Source organism: Poecile atricapillus, chromosome W, assembly GCF_030490865.1.
Source record: "Poecile atricapillus isolate bPoeAtr1 chromosome W, bPoeAtr1.hap1, whole genome shotgun sequence".
NCBI classification, from domain to species: Eukaryota; Metazoa; Chordata; class Aves; order Passeriformes; family Paridae; genus Poecile; species Poecile atricapillus.
This window is the reverse complement of record NC_081288.1, coordinates 9557305-9578191: the sequence shown is the minus strand read 5'-3', so window position 1 is coordinate 9578191 and position 20887 is coordinate 9557305. Positions and strand designations below refer to the sequence as shown.

Genomic DNA, 20887 nt, shown 5'->3' with positions numbered 1-20887 from the left:
TGTCCAGTCCGATCCTACTACCTACTTGGAGTCCAAACAAACATTACTTTGTATGCTACAGATTTCAAAACAACCTTGTGCAGAAGACAAAACCTTAGCCCTCAACCACTAATTTTCCTTTATTTATATATATATATATATATATATATATATACATACATGCATATACATATGTGCATTCTTGGTATGAAACTGAGGCCTCAAAAACCAAAACCTGATTTGCTGCTCCTACAGCTGAACTTTAAAATGAAAAGTATATGAAGTTAAACTTGACTATGCTCTGCTTTAAATCTTTCTGGTTTAAACATAAAATTCCTCCCATGCATTTTAGTGGGAGGAATTAAGTGCCAAAATGCTCAAATCATTATAGGTTACATACATCTTCAAACAAATACAAAACTGTACAAACTATAGTCCCGTGATTGGAACAGCAGGAGTTCAAAATGAAATATGCTATGTGATACAGTTTTCTGTCAAACACTTGACTGTTTGTTCTACCAGAATTAGAGATTTCCCATAAATTTTATCAGGAGGAGGCTTCCATTAAATACAGATGCTCTGACACATTATAACAGATGAAGTAAAACTTACTGCTGCTGCAGATACCTAAAATACTAATGTTTCTCTATCCTTAAAGGTGTTCCTGGGCAGCAGTTCTGTGACCTCTTAGCTTCTTTCTCCACACTTCTGATATTTTTATGTGGGATTAAAAAAGCAAAAGTTTCTAGAAGAACTTGTGAGCTTTAGTATTTCCTGTCTGTGAAGGAGATTCCTCTTTGATGCTGAGAAAACCAAGCTGTTTTTTACACCAGTATATAGGGGTAGGAGCTGGGTCTTATTTCTAGAAGACATCTGTAAGTGACTTTCTTCATTCTGAGAGCCATGCCAATAAATGCCATAACTAGGACAGTAAACTTGACAGATTTCATGCAGAATTTTTGTTCAGATTTGAACTCCTGAGCAAAGAAAATTGCTGCTTTGTTTTCTAACTGTTGTAGAAACTATATGCCCTCAGAACAACAAAAAAGTAATTAAAATGTATTTTATATATTCATCAATCATAGCATCAACTCTTCTAGTTTGAAGCACCAAATGAACTTATTCAGTATTTTACTAGCAACATCCATGGAGAATTACTTTGAAGAAAATTTTAACACTACATTCTATAAATTATGAATGCATAAAAAAAGGCAAGCTAACAGTTGACACCAATAACAAATAGCAACAACAGTTCAGTCCTTCTCCCCATCCCAAACAAAGCCAACACAGTTGAAGGCTGTGAATAGACACTGAATCCAGTGTCCATTCCTTTTTTCAGAAATGGTTGAGATTTCTTCTACCAACACATACCCATCCAAAGCAACAGGAAAGCTGTCAGCAAGTGCATTGCCTGGCATGCTTAATTTCTATCCCTGCAGATGATGTAGGGGAGGAAGAGAATCTATCTTGATTCTATTATTCCCGAAGTATATGAAATATAAATTTTGACTTGCAGACTGAACATATGTCATATAAAAATCACTGGCACACAATATGAATGTGGTTCTCAGAAGCCATGTTAACAGTCCTTTTACAGAGCAGAGCTGCACTCCAAGTGAATGGGTCTCATTCTCATTTAGAACAGTCATTTGCTGCTATAAAAAGGAACTTAAAATATACATAAAATATTAACATCCCTTTACATTACCACAGATATGGAAATGGACTTTGTTGACCCTGCTCAGCTCCAAAGCTTTATTGACAAAATCAGTTTCTAGTCTGAAAACACAGTAACTTACTTGGTCCCTGACAATTTCAAAGAGCACTGACAAATTCAGATTTGGCTCTTAACAGACATTTTTGCCAAGATGATGAGTGAAACATGAAAAATAAAGTGCTCAAGAACACGATTTTATGCAGCTTCGTGCAGTGTGGTAGAATACTCTGAGACAAGAAACTAAATCAGAAAATCCTGTTATGAACAAAAAATAAAATTAACTACCAGAAACCAAATTAAATTAGTGTGTCAACATACAAGTTGAAATGTCTTCTAGAAGCTTTTGCAGTACTGGAGACAAAGTTTTTTCTTCTACACCATCCTTCTATGAATAAGTTCACGGCTATGCAAAGTAATTACACTGAACCAAATACTTAACAATTGTACAGAGTATGCAACTGATCCTCATTTCAGGCAAATACATCATCACTACAAAACACGTATTTACCTTCCTTCAGGTATGAGTTTTCCAAGGAACACTGACTCAAGATGCTCACAAACATGATACTAGATTCTAGTCAGCAGCATGGTCCATGGGTATCCATCCCACAGCAATGGTTACAAGCTCTGTAGCTCGATGCTAAACCAGTGCTGGTGCAAACTTTTTAACTAGACATATTGAAAAACTATTTTAATATGTTACTTAGCTGTTCTAAAGCTACTAAAAACTACTGAATGAATGCAGTTATCACAATCTTATCACAATCTTAAAACATACTCCACTACTCTGCTTAAATTACCAATACAAAAATCTATAGTTTGCATATGAATCATGAATGTTTGGGGAACTATTATTTTATAGCTTACATAGTTAGAACCATAAAGCAAAATAGTGAACATAATCTTTAGAATTTTTTTATGTCAGTATCTCAGGATATCTAAAAACTAGTTTTTATAGCCTTGAATATGATTAAGCTGCCTCACACACATAGGAAGGAAAAAGACTTTTAAACACAACTCAGTGCACTGCATCATGCAGTAACGCAACAAATGCTCTTTGCTTTCATCACCTGCACTGAGATTTAATATGCCAGAAACACGTGACTGATTGGCAAAAAAGCAAACAGCAAATCAAGAGAGTGGCAAAGAAGAGGTTAACAAAGTTCATCTGTGCTGTGCTGTGCTGAGGAACCATGGAGAGGATTAAGCTGCGTGCTGAGAGCAAGGCTGGGCAGTGCCTGCCCAGTGCCCAGCAAACACCGTCCCACATCACATGGCCTCACATAGTAGTAAATTACAGTTGCTGAGCAACAGCAATACGGGCGCAGATGGCTGACTGCAGTTGACATCTTTAGCTATGCAGATTAATTTATTATTTACTTGTGTTAAAAACTGGAAGGGCCAGCTTTCTGGTCTGATGAGAAAACACTCCAACATATTGTAGAATATTGCTCAATTAAATTATTGGTACACTATTCCCCATGCAGAGGGGTTTTGCCTCTATGTTCTGCCCCTTATGTAAAAGAAAAAGAAAAAGAAAAAAAACAAAACAAAACAAAACAAAACAAAAAAAAAACAAAACCTGAAAAAACCAAAGGGCATCACTGCTATTTCTACATCTAATCCTTAAAGTAAGGCACAACTATAGGCACAGTCTTCCTCTAAGACAGAAACAACGTGGGAGTTTAAGAATATTCCATGGAGAGAAACAGAATTCTGTACTTCCATACCCCTTTACTGGAGGATCTTTGCATTCCCAAATGTCTGTGTGGCAGCTGTGGCTAGGGGCAGAACTGTAGGAACTACACTGACTTCATTCCATCACAAAAATTGTGAAGAATCCCCATTTGCATAGAAATTGCAGTGTTTGTAACACTAGAACACCCCAAGTGCTCTTTGTACTAAAGCAAATATTTCACACTTTTATGGCTTTTAAATGACAACTAAACAAGTCTTGTTTCTATCTCCTCTCTGATCAATCTGAACCCAAACTAAAGTCCGTCAGGTTTACAGAACTCTTCTCACTTCAGCACAGTTAAGAGCCCGTATTTAAACTAGAACTTTGAAAAATTTTGAAAAGTCTTGGTTTTTGTTGGAGTTTTAAAAACTCATTTCTATACAACTTATGATGACTATAACAGCTGATAATCAGATTTAGGCCCTTGATTTTTTTCTAGTTTTTTCTGCTTTACTTATATAACCCTTAGATGCCCCCCTGCCAAGTTCACATAGGGTGCACAGATTCAAAATTATTTTCCCTGATATTAAAAGATTTAAGATTTTGTTGCATGTAACTACCCACAGTGATGGCAGTTTTATTCTTGTTCATATCTCATTTCCAGTCAAAGGTGCTTTCTAGTTCCTATGTACTACTACAATGCAGCAGGGTCTAGACTGCAAACCACAGGGAATACTTCAATCAACAGCTTCCTATACTGTCATGTAATAAACAAAGATTTAATAGAGTAATTTTTATTACATTTATTGTAAGTATAAGCAAAACTTATTTGGATTCACCACAAGAATTATAGTCACCTTCCTTATTTTAAATTATTATATATTATTCTCCCTATACAACCTAATCATAATGAAAATAACAGAAGATAATTAATGCCTTTCTGACTGTTTAAATCTCATTTAGTTACTGATCCTACTTCATGCCCAAGTATGTTTAGGAGATTTAGAGCTTCAGGATTTTAATAGAAACAAATACAAATACCAAAAAAAAATTAAATATTTGAAATACTATATTATATTTTTGAATCAAATGTTGTGATATGATTGTAAATAAAAAGATAGGCAGAAGGAAAGCAAAAAAGAAAAAAAATCAAGGCAATAAAATGTAGTGCAATTGATATGGAAAATTCCTAGCCCTATCCCCTCCCAAACAAAAATTTACAATAACAACAACAAAAAAAAAAAAAAAAAAACCACTAGACTGAGTAAAAAAATTTTCATGTTGAATTGAAAAATAAATGTGCAATCCAGTAAAAAGTTCTACTTGATCAGAAACCATACAGTCTACTTTGAGAGAGTCAACTGTTTGGGGTTTCTTAGCCTTCCTCTTGGAATTTTTATCCCTCCTCTTTTTTCCCTTAGGATTAAGTCACCTTTGGTACAGACACAGCGTTTGGAAAAAAAAATATATCAGAAACAATAAAATATTTTTAAGAATTCACTTTATCTCCACCCAGAAGAACTTTTGGCAAGTAAACAAATCCTATATCAATACACAGCTTCACATTACTTGAATGTACAATTTTCATTAAGCAATGATGTATAAAATACCTGGCCTCAAGATAAATTTCAAATGGTCTCTTACAAGAACACCAAAACAATGGGTGAAATATGATCTCATGTAGATAAAATTCATGTAGAATAACCCCTCCTCAAAAACCACCTAGAAGACAGGCATCCACATATGCACACATCCACATGACAGGTGAGAGCTCCTCCAGGAGCTGAGCCCACACAGCCAAGTGTCCAACATCAACAGCTTTAACACTCCACTTGATCATCAGCTTTACAGATGACCATCATAAAGAATGTAATGACTTTGTTGCTACACTTTTAACCCTTGCTCAGTCTGGGTTGCAGGTATCTTCCAATAACTAATTCATAGGGAATGAAAATTTACTCCAGCTATTGAGCATATGCAGCGATCATTTAGATTTAACTACAGCAGTTCATGCATTTTGTCTTTTTTACCCAAGATGTCTTTGTTCATTTTCAGAAAGCCTACTCCTTTTCGAGTGTTCTAATGGGCTGAATCTTTTTTAGGAAGTGCTGGTTTCTGTTGCTAATGGCTCATGGGAGTGGGTTTAGGAAAATAAAATGGTAAAGAAATTAGAAAAATAAGTCACCACATAATAAAAGATACATTTCCTACAAGGTTCTGATGTACATGAAAGGAAAATGGAATAGAGTACCAGTCCTCAAACCTGCTTATATAATTTTTCCATTACTTTATGCAACTGTTGCTAGGCAGTCATGTGCCATGGTGATGAGTGGAGCATGAATACCTAGACAGATTAGAGAGACATATGTTGCTGAACATTTATGTATGGTGTATTTTCACTCCAGACTGCTGTGCAAAAGCAAGACACCAGCTATCCTTCTTCCCCAAGAGGACTGCAATGTCAGATGGTTCAGAGAAACTGTTCAAGGGGTCTGACCTTGTGGCAATACAGGTATCACTTTCTGCTCTAAGTTACAGAGTTCTCTCTAGTGAGTTAAAACAGACAGAGTGCATGTACTACTGAATTTTAAATAGAGGTTTAAATGAATAAAATGAATTATTTTTTTAATCTGCATTTTATTATGGCTTTACAATGTATGCAATCTACTTCCTAAGCCAGTTTTTAAAGCTTGTTAAATTCTGTTCAGGATCAGCTAGAAATATATAACACAGAAATTTAGAAAGATCTACCTTGGAAAAATTATTTACTTGATTAGTTTTGGAGACTGAGCTACCTTGTAAGAAACTTGTAAGGAGATTGTTTAGGAAAGCAATTCCAGCAGTTGCACAAGGGAAAATTTTAAAGAACAAAAGTAATTTTTTTTTCCTAAATAAATGCCTTCCACTCCCCACATCCAATTTGAAATTATTGCTTCCCTATAAGTAGCATGTTTAACATAAGCAAGAAAGTCAGTAGTTGTAAAGGACATGGGAAAAGCACAATGCAGGATTCCAGAATCATTAAACATGGAAAAAAAACCCAAAAACCAAAAAACACCAGGGAAAGCTAAAGTACAACAGTAATGTCAGTAAGTGCATGGCTAAGACACAGATTTTTGGTCAATAATATTTCAGGAGAAGTTAAAATACAAGAAGCCAAAAGAAAAAAATTGCACCATAAGCAAAAAAACTGACAGCCAAGTCACAATGATAGATTCCTGATAGATGGGAAGACATGGGTAAAGTATTGTAAAAAAAGGAATCAGAAAATTTTATTACTAAGCTAAACACTTAAAGGAAACAGAGTAGAAGGAAAATTTGATAACAACTCAAATGAGAACCTTGGTAGCTGAAATAAGTGATTTTTTGTACATGCCAGAGCAGGTTCTATTAACTTTGATTCCAATGCTCAGTAATAAAGTCAGATGTGATTTTTGTTGTACTTCAATGGTAGACTGGAGCAGGACACCCACAACGAAGTTTCAGCAAGACAGCTGGTGGTGCAAAGCTGAGCAAATGAGAAAAGCCTGAGTGGGAGTCAGGAGATTGGAACTAATAGCTGAATAAATTAGATGTCCAATACCTTCATCTACTGAAATGATTTCATCATGAAATAAATGCATATCCTGTGTTTATTTCAATGTGAAATATGAAATTCAAATCTGCTTTTACATATGTATGCAATCAGTTAGTCTTAAATGCAGCTGTATTTATTGTCTGAAAGTCCTGAATTTCACACTTACAGAGTACCCACTTCAAAAACTAGTAGTTATTCACAGAATTTCCAAATACTTGGAAATCTTCTTACATAAACTCTCTCTCAAAACCTTTCATTTGAACACACTGAAGTTGTTGACCAATTCCATAGGGAATCTGAAGCTTTTAAAGGAAGACAAATGTGGGGTTTCAAGAGACTGCAGGAGCACACTACAGACACAAACAACTCAGCACTCACAAATAAATGTAAGAAGTTCTAGCCTAAAAACACTGGCAGAATTTGAAGGCAAAGGTTTGCAATAAAACTTCCTTGTTGACTTTAATATTAATACATCGCATTTCTTGCCTGTTATACATCCTTTTTTACATTAACAAAATGTCCTTTCTTCATGTAGACCCTGAAGTATAGACATCTGGTTAGTTGCAGATGCTCTGAGGTTTCTGCACACAGGTAGATGTTCAAGTCATTCCTTTTCCAGTCCAGGCTTCAATGTCAGCTGTCTGAATCCTCAATTTCCCCAAACTCAAAGATGACATTACACTCCTAAACCAAGCAAAGTACTACCAGTGGTTACTGCAATTAGTTTTTCAGGCTTAAATTTGCAATTTTAATAAAAAAAAATAAAAAATCAACTGTTTGTTACCAGGTAGTCACAAATAAACATATGTGCTGAAAAGAAAACCAGCAGCTAGCAATGTCCTTAAATCATTGTGGTACTGAGTACACAGGTTGCCCAGAAAAGACTGTCAGGCCTCCATCCTTAAAGATATTTAACACTGGCTAAACCTGCTTTAGGTAACACTTCTTTGAGCAGAAGTTTAGACTACACCATACCCAAAGCACCTTTCTAGCTTCAGAAATTCCTTGATTCAATTTTAAATATACAAGTAGTACTTATCAGGTTTAAAATACAGTAGTAGTCTATACTTCTTCCTGTGTGCATCTCAGATCAGCTAAATTAATACCAAAGCAAGACAAAAAAAAGTTTTACAGCTATCACTTCTGATTTTCATTAGTTAGCTTTTGGTGCCACATCTACTATGCTTGAATTTCCATAAATTGATAAAAGTGCTGGTACTGAACATAAACTCCAACTACTTTGCAAATTTAAAAGTAGCATATCAGGATGTAGAAGAAACTGATCAAACAGTCACATCAAGCCTTATTCCCAGGCAGAGCAATAAAGGATATGTATAAGCAATAAATCAAGCTACCACAAATATAAGGTTAAAATAAATTACTTTGAAGTCCTAATATTGCTTTCTATTCCATTTTTGTGCTATAGAATTACAGAAAGAATGGTAATCAAGGTTAGAAATAGTCCACAGAGATCTTAACATCCCACAAGAACAAAATAACCCATATATCACCAAGTCAAATTCATGACTCAGGCTTTCAACTGTTACAACTGAACACTGACACAGTTGTAAAGTAAATCCACTCCACATCCCTTCCTAAGCTTCATACTGCAGCTATGAAGATTTTTTTTTTTTCCTTAGTTCTTATAGCAGAAAAGATTATTTATCTATAAATATACTTGCACATGAGTATTGTGGTCAGATTATAAACACAGACAGCGGGTGATTAAGAACAACCAAAATGAGACAAAAGTCACACTGGGGTTTCTCCTCTTTTTATATGAAGAGATGAGAGCACATTTCTAAATATATATGAGCAGAGAACCATTACCTTCCTTTATTTCTTCCACTTTCACCCTGTTTTACTCATAAGCAGCTTTCTGAAATAGCATTAATTTTTTACTGAACTTGTTAAATTATCATTATGATATACTCTGTAGTACCATGTAGTACATCTGATGTTTCAACATAATAAAGGTAAACTGAATTCTTTGCTCTGTTAGTGAAAATCAGTTTGAAAATTACTCACCTCTGTGATATGAGGATTAGGATTGAATCCACACAGGCTGCAGACTACAGTGTGACACTGGGTGCATGTGTTGTAGTTGGCCTTTTCAGGAGTGTGCAGCAGCAGCTCGGTGGTTGTACAAAGAGGGCAGAAGGTTTTCTTTGGGGCAGACTCGGTGGGTTGACTTGCACCAGCTTGCTTTTGCTGCGGGGGTTTTTCAGGCCCTGGCTGCTGGCCGGGTGGTTTTGTAGGTCCTGCTTGCTGTGCCGGGGCTTTTGTGGGCCCTGCAGTCTGAGAAGGTGGTTTCGTAGGCCCTGCCTGGGGTGGCACTTGTTTTGCAAGCCCTGTTTGCTGCGGAGGTGGCTTCCCAGATCCAGGCTGAGGTGGTTGTTTTGCAGGTCCTGTTTGCTGAGCAGATGGCTTTTCAGGTCCAGGTTGCTGAGAAGGCTGTTTTGGAGGCCCTGTCTGCTGGGAAGATGGCTTCACAGGACCTCCTTGCCGTGCAGGCTGTTGCGATGGTTGTTTCGCAGGTCCTGGCTGCTGTGATGATGGTTTTGTGGGAGGTGGTGTTTGGGACGTTGTTTTAGTGCTGTCTGGTTGCTGTGGGGATGGTTTTGTTGGGCCTGATGAAGGTTTTGCAGAAGCTTGTTGCTGAACAGGTTTTGTTGGTTCTGATGGTTGTGGCTGAGATTTTTGTGGTCCTCTTGGCTGGGGTGGTTGTTTCACTTGCTCTTGCTTAGCATCTGCTGGTTGGCCATGGCCTGGTTTCTGAACTTGCTTTGGTTCCCCAGGCTGCTGCTGCTGAGGCACTGGCTTGGAAGACTCAGTTTGTTGGACAGTAGGTCTGACAGGTCCTTGTTGACCAGCTGGCTTTGGAGACTGTGTTTGAGTTGGATGTTTCGCAGGGCTCCTCTGCTCCTCAGGTTTCCCTTGCTCTTTTGGGGCAACTTTTTGTTTCCTACCGGCTTCTTCATGAGTTGTATCTGAATCCGATATCAAATCAAAAGGATTGAATTTGTTCACGACAGAAGTGACTGCACTCAATGGATTGGCTTCTGAGAGAAAACTGGGCATCATACTTGGCTTCTGATCTTCTTTAAAATCAGTCCTGGACTTTGATTCCCGTAGACTAAGAGTAGAAGGGCTCCGTCCGGGTGCCCGTTGTTCTGTCTTCAGCACATCTACTGTTCTGCTTTTACTCAATCCTGGCGGTCCTGGATCTGGAGGCTTACCTGGTTGTCTGGGATGGCGGCTTGTATCAAGTTCAGGATGTCTGCAGAGAGAAAATGTAATAAAATTAAAATAATGCATAATACGAGAAAAAACAATTAAATATATAGCAGTAATCCTGGAAGTGCACTGGTAGCACTGTTTCTCAGTGCTTAAGCATTTTCAAGGCCAAGGTTTATAATAAAGTACATGTGAAAAGTATTTAAATAATCATTCTTTAAAGGCTTATACAAGTATTCAGTCATAGATTTGTTTTATTCTTTAGAAAATAATCTAATACAACAACATTTAACCAGATACCCTTTTTTTCAGAATTCTGAAGAGATCAAAGCTAGAACTTCCTATTATACCTATATCCAAATTATTAACTCTCCACTCTACTCCTCAGGATATAAAAAGAGGGAGGCAAAAGACTAAAAGAAACAGAAGTGGCAAAATTAACAGTTCAAACAGCCATACAAAAAAAAAATCAAAAACAATGCACAGTGCAAAATGCTTATGCACTTGTGTTCTGGATACGTGGACAAAAATTGGATATATTTACAATTCAATATGCAGCAGGGATTAAAACTCCTAAAATTCATGTATTATAAAGAGTATATAAATCTTCAGGGTATATTTTACCTCATACAGTATTTATTTTGGCACCCATCCACTCACAAATCAGATCAGTTCTCCATCAAATAAAACAGATTTCAGTTCACAGTTAGCCCTGAACCTTTTTCTTCTTCTTTGCAAATAACTACTGTACTCCTTCTCAGCATCATCTCAACAATTCATACTGACCAATATTAAAAACAAAACAAAAAAAAAGCCCTGCCACATTATTATAGAGAATTGGGAAAAAATCCGTGCAACTGTATTTTGCTATATGTTCATATAGGAGAAAATGAAATTAAGAATGTAGAACCCAAATCAAGACCATGGCTTCATATGTGGCATTGTATTTTACTTGTTGCTATACTTGGCTGCAGCAGGGGAAATGATATTTTATTTGCTGTTAATGCTCAGGGATGTATTAGAATATTCTATTCAGTGCTATCTCTGAGCTTCTGTTGGAAGATACAGTGTTCTTGTCAGTGTCACAGAAATGTTGCAAATATAAAAGTTTCATTTTGTGAGAACCAGTTGGCTGTGATCTTCGTTTGCCAGACATTACATTCCTTCTTGGGTACTCACAAGCCAAATAAAAATATCACTTATTAGACCTACTGTTGCCGCTGAAGATGAATAGATCACACGGACACAGGTCGAGGTGTGGTGAAGGAAAGAGCAGAGTTTATTTTTCCTCCCAGGATTTATAGGCTCCTGACCACGGCCAGGGATTGGATGGTCAGGATAACACTTTCTCACAGCACTGGCCATGAGAGATGTCCATCACAAGACGTGTAACAGAAAGAATGTACACATATCTATGTTTACAGTTACTGTCCTGGGAAAGTCTTTAGAAAACTATGTTAGCAAGCTCAGAAGCTGAGTTTTCAGGGCGACAGCCTACCTGCATTACTTGACTAATAAATAGACAAATAAGTGCACAATTTTAAGAGTTTTTTTCAGAAGTCTGCAGAACCATCTACAGTAGTCACATTAAAAACTGTATTTTACATCACCAATATGTCACTGTGAGTTTAGCAGTACTTCTGATTAGCATTTAATTTCCATTCCATGGCTAGCAATGGCAATACAAAAGGACAAAGCTAAGCGGCAGACATTTCTGTGTGTGCAATTCTCACAACACAGGATTTCTTGTAATCTTGTAACTGACTTTTTTGTTAATTAAAAATTTCCTCAAGTAATACTTGTTAAGGACAAACTATTTCCAGCCTTCCACAATTCCATTTATCATTTCCCATTCTTCTGTATATATTGACCGCAATATTTGGAAGTTTACGACCTTAATGTGTAACCCACTGAAGTGAATAGGTGTTTTTCCATTGGCATCAGTGAACATTGATTAATTCATAAAGAGGATAGTTCAGAAAAGCCCAATGAAAATCTAATTATTTCAAACATTATCGTTCAAAAGCATTTTTGTGTATTAAAAGAGCAATTTTATACTCTGATTAGCAACAGGTCTGTTTCTGATTATTTAGATAAGTGCTCTAGGTTTATCTGAAGAAGCACTGCTTACCATATGAAGACATTTCAACTATTCTATTTGAAGCAGCCTGGTACACTTCCAGCATTCATGTTTGCAAATGTTCAAACTCTTGGAAGGATTCATTCAACAATGATAAGAGTGGAAAGGGAAGGGGCGGAAGAAAAAATCAACAGTGCTATTGAAATTTAGGTCCAGAAATAGCATATCATGCCCATGCCCAGACCTTACAATGTGAAGGGAGAATAAAAGGGGGGAGAGGGGAACCCCAAACAAAAAAACAAGCAAAAAACCCCAACCATTTTTAAAAATTTAACTTGGAAATAACAAGAAAAATAACCGTGGATTGGAAAATTCTGCTCCAGCTTGCATTTTTATCAAATAATGTGTTCCATAAATTTCCACTTGATCAGATATCAGGCTCTGAAATGAGATTAAAACCCATGAATCTAGGAAATAAACTCAGGTGATTCTCTTCAAGGCTACTGGTATATTCTGAAGACCTGACTTGTCTTGCCTTTGTACATAACAATGTTTCTAAGCAATGGAGACAGAGCGTGGTTAACTAGTGAAAGAAAAAGCCTTGAAAAGACAAGCTTCTTGAGAAATGTTACTTCTGTCAAAAGCCAGGATTTGCTCCACTTAGTATGAGGTACTTGAGACCTGAAGTCTTCTTTTCTACAACCATTTTAGAACCAACTGCAGACTGATAGTGAAAAATATTAATTGAACTGGAGAATCAGAATCCTCAAACTAAATCTTGTATTTATTTGACAAAAATTTTCTAACTTTCAAATCTTTTGAATCATGAAAAACTGACAGTTCTTTTAAAGACCTCAAACCAGACCCAACATACAAAATAATTTAGTTCTTCCTCACATAACGCTTTTCTTTTTGTTGCTGTGTTTCTTCTCACTTTGGTCTTGAATCATGGAACTCATCTCTAATCATTTACATATTACAGCCAAATCAAAGCTTGCTTTGGAGTAAGCATAGATTTAACAAAAAAACTATTGGTCTAGTTCTTCAATTCCATTAACTATAAACACCTGTTAAGAAGGCATGCCTTTTCCCCATTCATCAGTATTAATAGTTTCAAAGACAAATGCAGTAGCAATGCAACTCAAAGGCAAATAGATCATATCTACAGACATGACATGAAATGATAGATAGAAAAAGATATGTATGATGAGCCTATGCATACTCCGGTGGCTAACTTTTTAAAAATATATATTTCCTCTGGAAAATACACCATAAGTATACTTCAGAAGTGCAACACTCAGCAAGACTTCTTAGCATTTCTTACAAAAATGCAGCAAAAAAATTTATTGATATCTATGGTGACCAACTTATTTGGGAAATTATTATTATTGAGAAAAAAACCCAAACAAAAAACCCAAGCAGCTGCATTAGATGGTGATATATTCAGTTGGCCATCTAATCCTTTCAGATATAGAATAATTCCTCAGGAAGTGAACGCTAGCAGAATTACATAGTCATTTGATGAAGTTAGATCAAATGGAACTTGCTTACAAATTGAGTGTGTTTGTTTCAGATAAATTTCCCAACCATGAATTTTCTGAAAACAAGTAATTGAAATAGGATAGAAAGATTTCCATAGATCCAAAATATCTCACAGGAACCTTAAGAATGAGACTTTCAATTAAAAAAAAAAAAAATATTTAGTAGGGACATATTAATTTGACAGTTCACTTTAGGTGCTCTAGATCTAAATTCTTATATTAAAATTCACAAGACTTAAAAGCTCAAAGCCTACAGAAGTTCTAGAATGTACAGCATTCATTTTAAGGTGGTAAAGTGATGCAACTATGGTACCTGACACATATATTACTTCTTATTATAAAATCTGTATTTGCAAAAATTGCTACCTCAGGATACCACCAACAGTAAGGAATTTTTACACTTTAGTGTTATTTTGGGAGCAGGAATGAGAGCATTTAGAATAGGAAATAATTTTTATACTCTAATGGAAATCGCACAGGAAAAATCAATTTAATATGTTAAAAACTAACAGACAATACAATAAGGACACTGCCAAAATGCAACACTATATGGACTGAAAGACAGAATTCCTCTTTTGACCACACTCTGTCGCTTAAAATCTGGACTGAAAAAAAAAAAAAAAAAAAATTAGTTCCAGTTTTAGAAGGGTTTTGTTTGGATCAGGTTCTTGATAATTACTGCTAACATTCTTGGTAGCTCTCAACAGCAAAGGAAGCAAATAGCAAGAGGAGCAAATAAAGCCACAAACCAAGAGACAAGTAGTAACTTCATTACAGTGGGACAGGCACGAAGATACTATGATGGGAACTGCTAAAATAGTCAAAGCTGACATTCTGACGCAAGGTAGAAGGCTGTAATTCACAAATTTAGAGTCCCTTTACTTTAAATAGAGGGTGGGAGTATGATATGCTAACAAGATCAAAGTAACTTCTGATATAAATATGTTTGTAGGAAAGCAGCCATTTATAAATGCAGAGACAATCAAATTGCAATGAGTTCAGCCTATTCCAAAGACTTCCAAGAACATTTATCTTTATTTTTTCATGCTGATGTTCCAGTAAAAAGTGAGTTTCAAAGTATTTGTGTCTTTGTTCATAGATGGTTATACAAAAGGGAATTTTGAGCTTAGTTTCATGGAACTAAAGAATATTTCTTTTCCTCATTAATACTATAGAAACTGTGCAGAGACCTGAATTGAAGACAAAATTTTATTTTACACACAGCACTAATGCCTGATCAGTAATTAAGCAAGACATGAAACAGGAAGATTTGACTTCCAATTTCAAAAAATGGAGACCATTAACTCAGGTATAATCTCAGTGACTCCAGTAATTTGCCCAAGAATTAATTTAGTCCCACCCTCCTTGCCTCTCTTCTAGAATTCACTTATATAAACTTGATATTATATAAACTGAATATGCTTTTATGTGGGGTGAGGTCAATGCACCGTGAAACTGTCGAGGAGGCTCCTTTCAGCTTCCTCCTTCAAGACAAGCAACACACCCAGCCCCGGAGTCGGAGAGCAACAGAGGCGCCGGCCCCGCTTGCCGGGCCGGGGCGGGAGGGGTTCAGGACCCAGGACAGCGACACGCGGCCGGAGAGGGCCGGTGGCTCAGCACCACGGACAGTGACAGCCCCGAGGAGCCGGCCGGGGAGCGGGGCTTGTTGCACGTCGGGCTGAGAATTCGCTGAGGGGCAGGGAAAGAACGGGGAAGGAAATTACCCCAGCCTTCGCAGAAGCACAATGAGGTAAAGTCATGACTCTCCAGAACACTGAATAGCGTGGCAATCAATTTAATCTATCATTTGACCTCTCCCGTCCCAACTAATAAAGGCAAAAAAACAAAAAGAAAAAAGGGAAGAAAAATAAGGGTGAAAATATGGACTGAAACAGACCTCCTAAATCCATGACTATTTAATAAAGCCAAATGAGAGTTGTAGAGGTTCAGAACTGGCAGAATAACGGCCAGCAAATGTATTATGCACAAAAGCTTTGGAAGATTCAACAAGATTCTCTCTCCAGACGCTTGCAGAACCCATCCGCCCCGGGGAGAGCTTCCCTGGCTACTACCGGAGCTGTGGGGTATCCAGCCCCGTGAAGCACACACCCGCACACAGAAAACCAGAACGGTGTCTGCACATCTCTCCCCGCCCCGACACAGAAACTGCCCGTGCTCCAGATCAGTGCAAGGGAGGAAAGGAGGGCGCAGCCCACGGAAACGGGGACCGCCGTTCTTGCCGGAGGCCGCCGTGCTGGGAGAAGCCAGAGGGTGCAGGCTCCGTCCGGGTGCCCGCGCCCGTGCAGCCACCCCTTCCCTCCCTCTGCCAGCAAAATGGAACGCCGGCTCCGGGTGCAGCGGGCCCAGATCGTATTGCGACTCGCCCCCCGCCCCACCGCGAGGAGACGGAGAAGGGGGAAGGGAGGAGCGGGAGAAGGGAGATTTTTTCCGTGCATGCCTTTGCATGGGAGGCGGCTCCGCGCCGGCGAGGTTCCCTCTGGGCAGCCCCTGCGCCCTTGACATGACAGCGGCGATCTGCCTCCTCTCCTCCTCGCTCAGCTTGCTCAGGTCCGCCTCCACCCCGGCCGGGACCAGGCTCTGCAAGGGGGGCGCGGGGCCGCCGCCATCCCCGGCTGCCGCCGCCCCTTCGGGGAAGGCGCCCAGCCCTTCGCCTCCTTCCAGGCTCGCCTCGTTGCCCATGGCCGCCGCGGCTCGCCGCCTCTCCCGTCGGGCGCAGACCGGGCTGGGGGGCGGCTCGCAGCCCCGCTCCCCCGCGGGCGCTCAGGGCTCGGCGGCCGCCACCACGGCCCCGCGCGGCGGCGGCAGCGGCGGGGCCGGGCTGGGGCTCGCTGGCTGCCGCCGCGGCTGCCGGGGGAGTGCGGCGGTGCCGCCCGCCGCGCTCCGCCGCCCCGCGCAGCGCAGCGCATGCTCCGGGCGGGCGGCTCCCCCCGCGCTCCTGGCCCGCCCCGCGCCGCGGCCTTTAAAGGCACCGCCGCCCCCGCCCCGCGCACCCGCCGCATCTCCAGGGACCGAATGGGGACCCGCAGCCGGCCCTGCCGGTGCTGCCTTCCGCTCTCCTTCCCTCTGCGGCCAAGGACGTGCTTGCGAGCAGTTAAAGCTTGAAGAAGCGTCGCTCGCTGAAAGCAGGACTAGAAGACGCGTCTGGTGGACACCTCCCGCCCAAGCAATCCCTTCAGAGTCAGTGAGGTGGGATTACTCTGTGTCCTGAACAGCAGTTCTGAATGTTCTCATGGATGGAGATTTTACAGGTTCTCTGGGTCTGTTTCAGTACTGGACTACCATCGTGATGACTGTCTCCAGCATATCAGTGTCATTCCAGGACCGGTCAGCCCCAAACTGGACCCTGTACTCCTAATGCAGTTTCACAACTGCTGAATATATTGAGAAGAATCATCTTCTCCCACCTTCTGGCCACACTTGAGGTAGCAGAGGTCAGTCTTCATCACAACCACATACTGCTGGAATGTGTTTCACCTGGATGTTTGCAGCAAAGCTGCTTTTGGGACAGCCTATCCTGGAGCACGGAGTTACTCCTTCCCAGACAGACTCTCGCTTGCCATTCTTCAATTTCAAGATGATCCTGCCAGTCCATCCTCCCACCTGGATGGAACAGAGTGGCCCTGCTCTTTAGTGTATCTACTCTTCTCCAAGCTGAGATTTGCAGAGGGTGTATTCTATGCCTTGCTCCCATCAGTAGCAGAGACGTTGCACACCAATAGTCAGAAAGATACAAATAGTAACACACCAGCAGTTGGACGTGGTGCAAATAACCCCAGCTGGTTTGAGCCCGCTGTTCTGTCTATTTTTCATCCACTGTACAGGTCTCCCTAATTTGACTATGAGGATGTTATAGTTGATCATTCTGAAAGCCTGATGGAGTGATTTGCCTGGGGTTAAACACATGCTGTCTATTTTTAATAACCTTCCTGTCTTTTGTCTGCTTGGATAGGGCTTCTAAGAGGACTTGCTCTGTAACTTTCCCAGGAAGGGAAATATTTGTCGAACTGGCCATATTTGTCAAACTGCCTGGTAGTTCTCTTCTGCATCTCCTTTTGGAAGATGGGAACAGTGATTGCTTTTTTGCTGGTCACCAGGAAACTTTCCCAGTGACTTTCTGAAGATGACTGACTTTGCAGTAGCATCATCTCCCTCATCACTTTTTGATCCATCCTATTTAGTGTCATAAAATTATGCATATCCAACTGGTTTAAGTACTCTCTACTACAGCTACATCTCTGTCTCTCTACTACAGCTCATGCCTTCACTCAGAGACCTGGGAGACTATAGGACAAACCCAATCCTTAAAAGCCACTAAGTGCCTTGGCCTTTCTAAGTCCTTACCACTGGTTTTCCTGCCTCATTGATCAGAGCCAAGATTTTAGCAAATCCTTCCAAAGGTCTTACTAAATTGTGGCTACATTTTCCACATTCAAATGTGTTTGTTAAGCAACTAGATCTTCATAAATATCATTTGTTTTAGTAAGGAGGATGTGCCAGCATTTGGTACTCTTGCTTGTTTCCTTCTTTATCTCCATTAATCCTTTGCTTCAGACACAGCTGTATGCAGATGAGCTCCCAAAATGACCTACATAAGGATGCTGCACAAATATTTATAGTGCTCTTGTAGTGTAGCAATCAGGGATCATTTTTCCAGCACTGGTTCACAGGAAGTGATGAAACTAGTAGCAGTTGGGGGCTTTCTACTTTTCTCTTGAGTAGCTCCAAGTTACCCATCAAAAGAGCAGCTCAGCAGAGAACATGATAAAGCACAGAGGGAAAACTGTCTTAGTGGAGCAGCATGCTAAGTGGCTCCACTAAAATATCAGGTATTTCTGTCCTTCAGCTGGGTAGTCTGAAAGTTTTTAATGTTCCTAAATGAAAGTTTTCTAAAGCAACCTCCTTATACTTCTTTATTCAAAGCCAAATAAGTGACTAGTTCTTCTGACTCAGAACGAGAAATTGTCTTATGTTTAAAATCAGATGGCATATGTTGAGTATAGACGCAGACAAAACAAGCAAGATCAAAACACAATAAATTCACTCAAACAATTAGAATTGGGGAAACAAGAGTTCTGCTGATGCTTATTGTTTACAACTATATACACTGTTTCTATTTCACTGCTAACCTGTCCTGAGTTAAAAAAAATAGGAGAAAGAGACATTAAGGAAGTAAGATGAGCTCAAAAAGAGGCAAAGGATGAGAAATGACCTTCTGTGGGAAGTTCATTATTGGCTTCACTGGAGCCAAGGATTTTACCTTAAAAATTATTATGATTTCAAATATCTTAGGGATTTTTGTGGAAACTCTCTTTTCACTGTTCTGTGACATTTACCTTTTCTTATGAAACAGAATGAAATCAATAGGTATATGTTATAGAAGTCCTGCTGCAGACCTCTTTTCCCTACATCCTATAATTTACACATCTTTCTCCCTATGTACTTTATGTTCTGTCCAAAAAGTGACAAGAACTCTCTCATTTTGGTGTTACCAATGAAGCTCATAAACCAATGAAACTCACAAACTAATGAGTCATAAGATTCTGTTGTAGCAAGGAAAGAAAAGTTATCAAATGAATCAGCCCATTTCTCAAAAACTGTAATATCTAACTTGCAAGAACCAGCTCAATGGTGCCAGGATAAAAACCCTTATAAAAAAAATTTGCTTAATCTCTAGCACAGAAAAATATGATTAAAACCCTTTCAGAGATAAAAGTCTTTTTTTTAAAGTGCATGCAAATTAGAGTTCTTTCTGCAAATTTAGAGGCAGAGATGCAGAAGCAAGTTACCTTTTCTTTGATACTAGGTAATATAAAAAGGATAATCATGAATAGCAGCAAATCAAACTACTGTTTGATTTGAACCTGTTCGCAGTTTTTGTAAAATCTTCATTGTATCTGTTTGAATCCAAAATAGACCAGCAGAATCACAACATTTATATATTTCGAGACCATACATGGCATCTTTATCCCAGCAAAACAAAGGCACCATACATTTGAAGTGATGTAACTTCGTTCACATTAAACACTCTGTTTTATGAGTAATGCAGTACTTTCATCAGAGCCTGACCAGTTTGGTATGCAAACTAGATGCATCAGATCTCCAAGGGAGCCAGTCCAAGTTAGAGCTGAGTATGCAGAAGCAGCGCAAGGACATCAGTTCATCTTTTGCCGGTGCTGAATCCTATCTGGGGCAAGGGAATCTCAGTTAAGAGTGTATCTGCAGCACTAAAATGAGTGCTTGAAGTTAATTTACTGATTAACAACATTGAAGACATCAAATTTTCTCATCAGCAGGCTACTTAGTATAGATGTGCTCTTTACATTTTCATTGAGAAAAAGCCATTTAGTGCATAGCAGTTGGAGAAGTAATGCTAAGATCATCAGAAGAAAGGAAGAGGTCAGTAACACCTTGGCATGAACTAGCAAAATGGGAGAAACTTTTATTTCTAAATAATATGCCTGGCACTGTGCCCAGACAAAAGTGAAGAGAGTAGAGTTGTGTTAATTGTTAGCAATTACCAGAGACTGTACTGATCAGTAGCACAAAAGAAGAGAGAATAAGCTAGAAGAGAGACTAGAATTTGCATAAACATGTTTATAAAACTCTACACATTAATAATTTTATATTCTAACTTGTACACATACTTTGTTAAATGTTGCAGTGCCCCTATCACATTTATCTACCTCATTTCAGAAATGCAGAGACTGTGGAGTTTAAAAGAGATGGCTAAGATGCATCCAGCAGTTAAGTCCATCTGCTATACAGGATGAGCAATGCCTTGTAATGATAGCTCTCACCAACAAGGTTTGTCTCACAAGCTCTAATTCTGTGTCAAAACTGCACATCTACACACCAACAAAATTTTGGCTAAATACTGCACAGCAAATGTTCATCAAGATCATGTCTACTCTTCAGTCTCACCTGAATTACCTGTCACCAAAACAACCAGTAAATTATGATAACAAGGTACCTTGAAAATCACTGTGTGTTTTTGCTCTTTTACTCAAATATATATATAACTCTTTCTGCATAGAATTCTCTATTCCATTGTTTTGAA

At 39.1% G+C, this 20887-nt stretch overlaps 1 protein-coding gene across 1 annotated transcript in view; it reads right to left on the bottom strand.

Moving 5' to 3' along the window:
* LOC131591802 (protein piccolo) overlaps positions 1 to 16509 on the bottom strand; it is a 309295-nt gene extending 292786 nt beyond the window's left edge. The window contains exons 1-2 of the mRNA XM_058862865.1: positions 16268 to 16509; positions 8980 to 10231 (exon numbers count right to left, since the gene is read on the bottom strand). Of these exons, the coding sequence (XP_058718848.1) occupies positions 8980 to 10231; positions 16268 to 16509 (1494 nt within the window). The remainder of the gene's footprint in view (positions 1 to 8979; positions 10232 to 16267) is intronic.
* Positions 16510 to 20887: the final 4378 nt, after the last annotated feature.